The sequence below is a fragment of the Mytilus trossulus genome, chromosome 4 (genome assembly GCF_036588685.1).
Source record: "Mytilus trossulus isolate FHL-02 chromosome 4, PNRI_Mtr1.1.1.hap1, whole genome shotgun sequence".
Lineage (NCBI taxonomy): Eukaryota > Metazoa > Mollusca > Bivalvia > Mytilida > Mytilidae > Mytilus > Mytilus trossulus.
In genome coordinates this window covers 4,153,688-4,163,679 of record NC_086376.1, presented here as the reverse complement: position 1 = coordinate 4,163,679, position 9,992 = coordinate 4,153,688, and the positions used below count along the sequence as shown (strand labels likewise).

Here is a 9,992-nt window from a genome sequence, read left to right as displayed (position 1 = left end):
TTGTCTCCCTTTAACCAATTTTAATAGCGATTTGTCTTCAATATGAAGTCTGTTGGATGGCAAGATCTAACAATTTATAAAATTCTTTGGCAACTTAAATCGTTATTTTGCCTGCAAGAGAATGGTCTGATGATTGATATAGTATTTAAAGCTTAATAGACAGAAACTATAAAGAGGAAAAGGGGTCAAAAATACAACGGCTGTTGTCTGCTCTATGGTCGGGTGGTTGTCGCTTTGACACATTCATCATTTCCTTTCTCAATTTTAAGATATAAAAATAGGTGACATAATCAAATCATTGATTTGTTAAAGTTATGGATGGCATAGAATCTGTTTTAAAAACAAGTTCAAGTTTCAAGTTTCAAGTTTCAAGTTTTTATTTCTCAAGACCCTTAACCAGGGTATGTGAACAAATACAATTGAATACAATTTAACACAATATAACAAAATAGGTTGATTAAATGAACAAGTTAACATATTCTCGTTTTGTTTATATAGATTAGACCGTTGGTTTTCCCGTTTGAATGGTTTTACACTAGTAATTTTGGGGCCCTTTATAGCTTGTTGTTCGGTGTGAGCCAAGGCTCCGTGTTGAAGGCCGTACTTTAACTTATAATGGTTTAATTTTTAAATTGTTATTTGGATGGAGAGTTGTCTCATTGGCACTCACACCACATCTTCCTATATCTATATATACATGATATACATTTCCAAATATATGGAAGACGAACATATTATATAAACAGTCACTTCAATCATTTTACTAAAGAAAGTATGATTTTACAAAATTTTGCAGCTTTGAATATTACATTATAATTGTCTGAGTTAAACAAAGCATGAAATTTATCAACATTTGGATTTGTAGTGAATTCTTTTGGCAATAACATTTTCCTCTCGTTTTTGAAATAAGAATAATCACCTAATGAGTTACAGTCACAAATATCACAAATTCTATCATCTCTTGCTATTCCCCAAAACCTGCCCTTTTCAACTGGCAGTTTATTATTAACACATCTAAAATTACATAAAGATTTCCTTAAATCTGTAGGAAGTTCTATTAAATATTTTTCAAAACAATGCTTTCTTTTAAAAATTCTATAATTGAGACATTTAGGTTATTCATACACAGTAGCACACCATTTCTGCTTAAATTGGTCACATAACCTTTGCTTTACAATCTTAGCTAGGTTGACAGATTTAGACACATTTTGAGTTAACCAATATTCAGAACAACCACATTCATTTAGAGTATTTTCAACACAACGTATCCATTCTGAATGGTACATATTTCTGTTATGCATGGTGTATAACAATTTATACAAAATAGATGAAATCTTATCTTGCTTACTACACATGAATCTTTTCCATAGACCAATCATCCTACTTTTAATAAATACATCAATAGGATATCTACCTAGTTCTCCATATATAATACAATTTGGAGTTGACTTCTTAACATTTAAAATAATCTTATAAAATTGTAAGAATAAAGATTCAACAGTATTATTGTTACTATAACCCCACACTTCACACCCATATAACAATATAGGTGCTACCATTGTGTCAAACATTTGTAATTGCAAATCAATAGGCAATCCTAGACTTCTACATTTTCTTAACATACTGTACATGGCTTTTCTACCTTGTTCTAACAATTTATTCTGGTTATTTTTAAAGGAACCGTTATACATAAATATAATACCTAAATAAGCAAAATCATCAACAATGTTCAGCTACAATTGTGCAATCATAAAAAAAGGAAGATAACTCATCTACAATTATAAATAAGGAAGATAACTCTTACTCAAATTTATCATTTTCTTGGCTTATTATAATTTAGAGGTTATTTTTTTAATTTTCAATTCACAAAATTGCAAACTGGAGACAGTCTGCCTTAAGTGTTCACAAGCACTTTCATTAGCTTTTGGCTCTTATCAAAAAAATCGAGTACATACAAAAATATTAAGATGTGGAATGATTGTCAATAAGTCAATTCTCCACCAGAGACAGAGTAACACTGAAGTTAACAAATACATCACTAGTCTTCAACAATGAGCAAAATCAGTACATGGTAGTGAGCTTTCATCGATCCCAAAATGAAAATATGAAACAATTGTAAATGTGGAAAAAGAAATTCTCTAAATCCACATGCTGTTGACCAAGAGATGTGTCTTGTCTCTGTGCAATTCAGTATAATGCAAAAGTTTTAAAATCAATAAACCATGACTGATTAGGCTGGATCAATACATCCTCATAGAAATAAGCCTATGTTATAACAACAACTTAACACATAATATCATGGGTTTCTCCAAAACTGATTTTCACTAGCCAAGGCTACAATCCAGTCCCTTCCTTTCAACCCCTGGCAGATTTGGGTAGAATCTAAGATCTACGAGGTAATGATTTCCATTGGTAGCCAATCAAAAAGCACCTTTAAGATGACCTAAAGTATATGTAGAAAATGTAAATAAACAATTGCCATGTGTTGATAGTGCAACAAGTCTTTACCTTCAATACATGAGAAGATATTTAGTTACAATTTTCAAGTTCAAAATCAACTAGTTGAAGTTCCTGGGTATGTTTCTCAAGCAAATGTTGGAATGGCAACTTATGTTTTCTGTTCCTGCTTCACAAAATTTGTAAACACTAGACACAACAAATTTGCACCTCCCAATGAAGAATTCAAGTGCTGCTATTGGTCAAGAATGATGTTGTTGGAATTGATGTGACTTTTATGGACCTCCAGATGGTGCAGCATCATAATCACAAATGTTGACTGAATCTGCCACGACTCACAATTTTCAATAATTGTCTGTGGGTCAACAACAGGCACATGGTAATATAATGTCTACTTTTAAATGTTATTTCTACTGGAAGTTAGATGGATCTGTTATCAACACCAAATATATGGCATAAATACTAGCATTCTTTTATGCATTTCAGTAATTATACCCCCGCTTTCAAAAAGGGGGGTATACTGTTTTACCTCTGTCTGTCCGTCCGTCAGTCCATCCATCCGTCAGTCTGTCCGTTCGTCAGTCAGTCCGTCCCATGAATATTTTTCGTCGCATTTTTCTCAGGAACTACAATACAAGGAATTCTGAAATTTGGTTTCCGGGTTTATTTAAGTCAGCTATACCGTGTAATGCGTTTTGAGATTGATTACTTGAAAACTTCCTGTTTACCGAACACTTGTATGATTTTACACATGATAGCCAAGTTGAAAATTTTCGTCACACTTTTCTCAGGAACTACAATACAAGGATTTCTGAAATTTGGTTTCAGGATTTATATAAGTCAGCTATACCGTGTGATGCGTTTTCAGATTGATCACTTATCAACTTCCTGTTTACCAAACACTTGTATTATTTTACACATGAAAGCCAAGTTGAAAATTTTAGTCACACTTTTCTCAGGAACTACAATACAAGGATTTCTGAAATTTGGTTTCAGGATTTATATAAGTCAGCTATACTGTGTGATGCGTTTTCAGATTCATCACTCGACAACTTCCTGTTTACCGAACACTTGCATATTTTTACACTATTTATATTATCCACTTGCGGCGGGGGGTATTATGACAGAGTTAAAATGACTTTCAGATGTGTTTAGGTTTTTAATGCTAATGTTTGAGACTTAAAGAATTTATCATTAATTATGTTTTATATTATTTATTCTACTTGGACAATAAGTTTATATGTATCTAATTGATAATGGACTTTTTATAATCAAAGTGACAATAATGCCTCAGGGCTTAATCCTTTATCCTTCTTAAATTAGAGACATTGCTAAAAGAGTTGTATTAATTATTTATCTTTCTTTATCTGGATAATAACTTGTTTATATTTGTCAACACATTATATAATAATTGATCTTAGCTTATTGTTTAATTCCCATATATATATATTGTACTATATTGTAAAAGATATAAGTTTGGAAGTCACAGGCTTGGTGACAAGTTCCAGTCTTGGAAATAAATTATATACTAAGTGGAATTAATCTTCTGTGTATTACTGCTAGTTTATGGTGCATGGTTATTTAGGTTTAACATTTAGTTGTGACCAAATCCTCATATCAGTCTCCTAGTTTTAGACTGTGGATTTCTTGGTTACAGTATCATCAGTGAGCAGTAGCTCGCAGTTTCACTTGTTTTAATGATATTAATTTTATGATTTGTATTATTAGTTAAGAGTTGAGGACTCTTCCTGAATCTATTTTTATTGTATAAAATTGAGAAAGGAAATAGGGAATGTGTCAAAGGGACAGTAACCCGACCATAGAGCAGACAACAGCCGAAGGCCACCAATGGGTCTTCAATGTAGAGAGAAACCCAAAGGCATCCTTCAGCTGGATACTTTGAAATATTATACTAGTACAGTGATAATGGACATACTAAACTCAAATTATACACAAGAAACTAAAATTTAAAATTTGTAATACTATGTTCTTTTATAGATGTTTTCTTAATCGTCAGATGGATATTAAAATAGGAACTAATGACTTGTTTAACCCCATTTAATTTCATGTGCCTGTCCCAAGTAAGGAATCTTGTCTTTAGTTCTTTTTTAACATCAATGTTAATTGTTATTTTATGATTTGGTGTTAAAGGCAGATCTTTTTTTTCTGTTCAATTTATTCACAACTTGTGTAGGTTCAGAGTTTGATATTGTTTAGACACTGGTCAATTATTCAATAAAATTGAGAATGGAAATGGGGAATGTGTCAAAGAGACAACAATCTGACCATAGAAAAAACAACAGCAGAAAGTCACCAACAGGTCTTCAATGTAGCGAGAAATTCCCGCACCTGGAGGCATCCTTTAGCTGGCCCCTGAACAAATATATACTAGTTCAGTTATAATGAACGCCATACTAATTTCAAAATTGTACACAAGAAACTAAAATTAAAATAATACAAGACTAACAAAGGCCAGAGGCTTCTGACTTGGGACAGGCGCAGAAATGCGGCTAGGTTAAACATGTTTGTGAGATCTCAACTCTCCCCTTATATCTCTAGCCAATGTAGAAAAGTAAACGCAAAACAATACGCACATAAAAAACTGTTCAAGAGAAGTCTGAGTCTGATGTCAAGATGTAACCAAAGAATATAAACAAAATGACAATAATACATAAATAACAACAGACATTCAAGACTGTATGTAGACCTCTTGATGTCTTCCAACTTATATATTTGTAGGATTGCTGTCTCATTGATGTCTACCCTCATCTCATTTTATTCCAATTCAAACAAACAGTCACAAAATATCTCATTTTATTTGATTCCTAAACATCACATTTTTAAAATGGCCATCACAAAATGTTATCTTGTTCATTATGTAAATTACAATGTATATTTATGTCATAATGTATGAATGATCTGTGTAAAGTTTAATTTATAAAACTGCAAAAATACAGGAATGTACTCTCACTACTAACTACTATTATATATAAGATTGACTTATAATTAAGGAAAAAATAGTTTTGCATCTTGTACAATACTTTAGTTTTTGCTTGTTAATAATTTTGAATCTATAAAATTACAAGTATTATCATCTCATTATTGAAAGAAAAATTGATTTAAGATCTATGACAAACTTTTGTATAATAAGCAAAAAGGTTTCAAAAATAACATGTATACCATTATTTCCATTAAATCTGTACATAGTTGGAAATGTACAAAGACTTGCATGTTAAAAATTTGTAATACACAAAATATGAAAAATATTGAATGAAAACTTATGTGTCAAGACAACTCGCAAGCCTAATATGTGTTCACCAATATGATGGTTCAACAATATGATAATCAGAAAAATAAAAAGATTCAACATAAGAATTTAAATTCTTTAAAAAAACACAGCACCATGATTAATATGAAAAACAATTTCAATAACGACATTTGATTTTGGCAAAACATATCTGTAGTGAGCTCTATAAATATGTCATTCCAAATATGGATATCTTGGTCAAACAATAAATAAACAATACTTATATAAAATAACCAGGAATGAAATTAAAACATATTCATTGGATTTACTCAACTCAAATGCAATTCACTCTGTTCAGATCGCTTTCAAAAATTATTGAACCAGATCAGTATCTTTTTTTAATTTCAATCTCCAAATTATTAAGTCTAAACTTTTCAGAAGCAGTTTGATAAAGATGAGTTAAATCTAATCAAAATCAACTCTTGCAAAAGCATGTAGCTAATGTTCAGATAGCAGAGATTGAGCCACAATTATTAGACACAGAAAGTTGGTTGCAGTTCTCTGAAGGACCATGTTGAAGATAGAAAAGATAAGTGGTCATACTATATTTTACATGGGCACTTGGGAATCATGTTGCCCTTACAGATAATCCTTATTTCTAATTGAGAAAATTAGCAATTTATGTATTTTCTTAACAAACTTTAAAAAAATAAAATATTTTTTTAAACGTTTTTGAACTAATCATTGTATCTGGAGGCCTTACTGACCCGTTCTGACCCATTATAAGAAGAAAAAACATCCAAGTTTGAGCTAAAACTGGAAAAAAATTGGTTTCTTTTTCCAAGGTCCTTAACCCTTACCATGCGGAATTGTTTTTAGAAAATGTATAATTTTCGTTTATTTGCAAAAATATGCAAATCATATGCAAATGAGCTTAGCCCTGTTGCTGTAGCATATTGAATTCTTTAAATCTAATATAGGTGATCACGGGGTGGGGTGGTCGGGGTGAGGAGGTGGAATTTTTTTGGCGGGAATTTGCCCCAAAGAGGGTCATTAGATGCAAAAAGCATTAATTTTGCCGATTTTTCACCCCTTCTCTTGACCCAGAAGACCCAGGGTTGCTGGTTAAGGTATCCAGCTGTAGCCTGCGTGTAGAGTGGACCCTAGTGAACAAATTGACCCCAACAGTTGTTAGATCGGAGTGAATCTGATCTTGATTCATCAGTCTACAGAAGGTTATTTGGACCCAAAATACCGAATTTCACGATTTTTGCCGATTTTGGACTTCGAATGGACCCAAAACCGGAAGTAGTTGTTTCCTATGCGTATTTCAATAATAATAATGATCAGTAGTTATATGGCCGTGAGTTTGCACTATCTTTGCCAGTTTTATGCCTCTGAACTTCTTGTGTAAGATACAGATGTGAAGCCTACCCCTCCAGAAAACCGAGTTTTAGCCAATTTCAATTTTCCAAGTCCGTATTTGTGCTCAAAATGCTACTTTATACATGAGAAACGTGAATATGGATAGCCTCAGGTTGACGGGACATACATAACTTTCAAAATAAGTATCATAAAGTGGCTTTCTAAAAGTATGGAACGCCATTGGAGCCAAATAACAGTTATTAGGGTCCGCCCGTCAAAAGACGGGCACCGCATGGTAAGGGTTAAGAATTCACTGCAATAAAGAGTTATCTCCCTTCTTGTATTTGATGAATGCTGTTTTAAGATCAGGGCTATTCCAGAAAAAATGTATGGGGGTGTTGGAAGGCAGTTTTTGTCAGCACCCGCCACCCAGACAATTGAAATTGAGAATTATACTGCATTATACATGTAGTGTGAAAAGTTTCTCTGATACCAGTATCACCCATGTATTATAAATACAATGTGCCTTCCAACCCTCCCATACATTTTTTTCTGGAATAGCCCTCATTCAGATCACTCGTGCATCTAATCTTTCATGGATGTCTTTGAGTAATCTTTTATATTGTCAATAACTTTGAATTCTATATTATAATTATAATTTCATACTTTGCGTACTTCCCTTCTATATATAAATTTTATTAATCTTTCCCCCACAAAAAAGTTGTATAAACAAGGGAAATCATTGCTGTTTATTCTTGGACAGTATTTCACATGTGATTATTATTGTCATGAGTTTGTTTGTGAGAAGTCTTTCGAGCATATTCATAACCTAAAGAACTAGGTTATAATTTTAACACATCATATACTAAAATAAATTATGGTAAATATATCAGACAATATTCTAATATAAAAATTTCATACAAATAAAGACACATGAATGACAAATACACAAAATTGCATTGAATTGTATTAAAGAAACGACTAGCTTAAATTGGGAATGTGTCAAAGAGACAACAACCAGAAGAGCAGAAAACAGCCTCATGTGTTTTTTTTTTATTATTATTGTTTAAGTTACCTGATGTAGCCAGAAGTTATTTTTCAAAGTTGATAATGCTGATTTATTGGTAGATATTGGCACAATACATTTATAACACAAACTATAATGAACATACATAGTGGAATTTCAATAAGAAAAAATGGCATATTTATAACAGAAGTTTATGCATGACAAAATGATAAACTTCTTATAAAAAACACACTTGTACTTAAAAATGAAAAAAAAACAACTCTTGTTTTTTATATGAAAAAAATTATTTACGAGATTCAATGAAATGCAAAGTTATAATATCTGTGATTTATATACCGATGAAAAACAAAGGGACTGACTATGTAACCCAATCTTAGTATGAATGAAATAATGAATATAAAACTTTAGGTCGAAGTAAGAAATATATCATTCTTTTTACTTTAGTATGAGGCTTGTCAAGGTTTACTGAGCCTTTCAACTGTTATATGATGAATACAATACAGTTGATATTCTTCAGACATTAAACTATTATAATGTTTAAATACTGCAGCTTAAAATAGCTACTATTATTGTGATGAAAACGTTAATATAAAAATGATTTTTTTTCCCCTAAATGAGCCCAAAATTACTTCTTATTCATAGCAAAACACTATATTATGCCTTGTTCACAAGTAAATTTAATTTGAATTGAATTAAAAATCGACTGTGAATTAAATTTGCTAATCGCGTTCACACACTCTTTTTTTTAAACGAATTAATTCGAATTGGCTAATTATCCAATTCGTATTAGAAATACATTTTTATAAATACGAATTAAAAATTAACGAAGTTCGGACAGTAAAGCAAATTTGACGTCCATTGCAATTTGAATTAGAATTGACCTAAGGAAGAAAAATGTATCGAATGCGAATTAAACTAATTCAAATTAGTTAATTGGAATCGAATTTGAATTATATCTAAACTTAGCATTAAACAGATTATCTACTTCTACATTTGATTTTTCAACTTCTTTTTAGACAAACATGCATGGACAGCAACATTTATATTGACTAAACATTAATTAATAACAAATAAAAAACTAGCTAAGGCAAGTATATAGCTTCAATATGAGCAATAGCATAGCTCCATTTGAGCATTATGGAAATATAGGCTTGAAAGACAAATTAGAAAAAAATATAATATAATACTGAAGTCTATTTATCCCTGTTATTAACAAGTGCTTCCCTTTTATCCATAGTGGTCAAATATCTATGAATAAACACCCTGAATCTGTACAGAAAAAATACAAAGCTGTGAATTAAAGGACTAACTATAAAGATTATCGCCATTACATATATAAATGCTTTTTTCGGTGACTGACCATAATTAAGGACAGTGTAAATAAATGGTTGTCCAAACTGGTTCAATCCTCCAAAGAACCAGTAAATTATGGTAAAAAAAATGTAAGTGAAGCCTAACAATAAACTTTGGTAAACATGGAGTAGTCTCACAGGCATTCTGGTTATAAATGTATCTAACAGGATAAATGCAGCATTGACTCCATGTGTGTTTACGTTGATGAAATTATATCCTGATCCTGAAAGAACAGAAAATTATCATGAAATGAAGTTGTTTACTTGTACAATGATGGCAATGATTACTGTTGCTTTTTTAGAACTTTAATTTGTTTGATTTTGTAAGGGTATTTTGGGTGTGTGCATGTACTTTTTGTATAGTTTAATATTTAAAAAAAAACAAAATTACAGCACATTTCAGTCAGTATGTAGCTAATGGTAATATCTTTAGTTAGCTTGCTTGTTAGCTGAACCGTGAAGTCATTGTTAGGTAAGGTAAACTTCCCTCCTTTAATAGTAGACTAGCCCAACAGATAAAATCTATCTCTCTGTAGGACTAAGC

At 31.4% G+C, this 9,992-nt stretch overlaps 1 protein-coding gene across 3 annotated transcripts in view; it reads right to left on the bottom strand.

The window, feature by feature from the left end:
• Positions 1 to 5,254: 5,254 nt before the first annotated feature.
• Positions 5,255 to 9,992, bottom strand: part of LOC134714517 (protein rolling stone-like) — a 17,087-nt gene continuing 12,349 nt past the window's right edge. For all 3 annotated transcript variants that reach the window (XM_063575812.1, XM_063575815.1, XM_063575813.1), the window contains exon 5: positions 5,255 to 9,672. In XM_063575812.1, the coding sequence (XP_063431882.1) occupies positions 9,290 to 9,672 (383 nt within the window). In that variant the 3' untranslated portion in view covers positions 5,255 to 9,289. The remainder of the gene's footprint in view (positions 9,673 to 9,992) is intronic.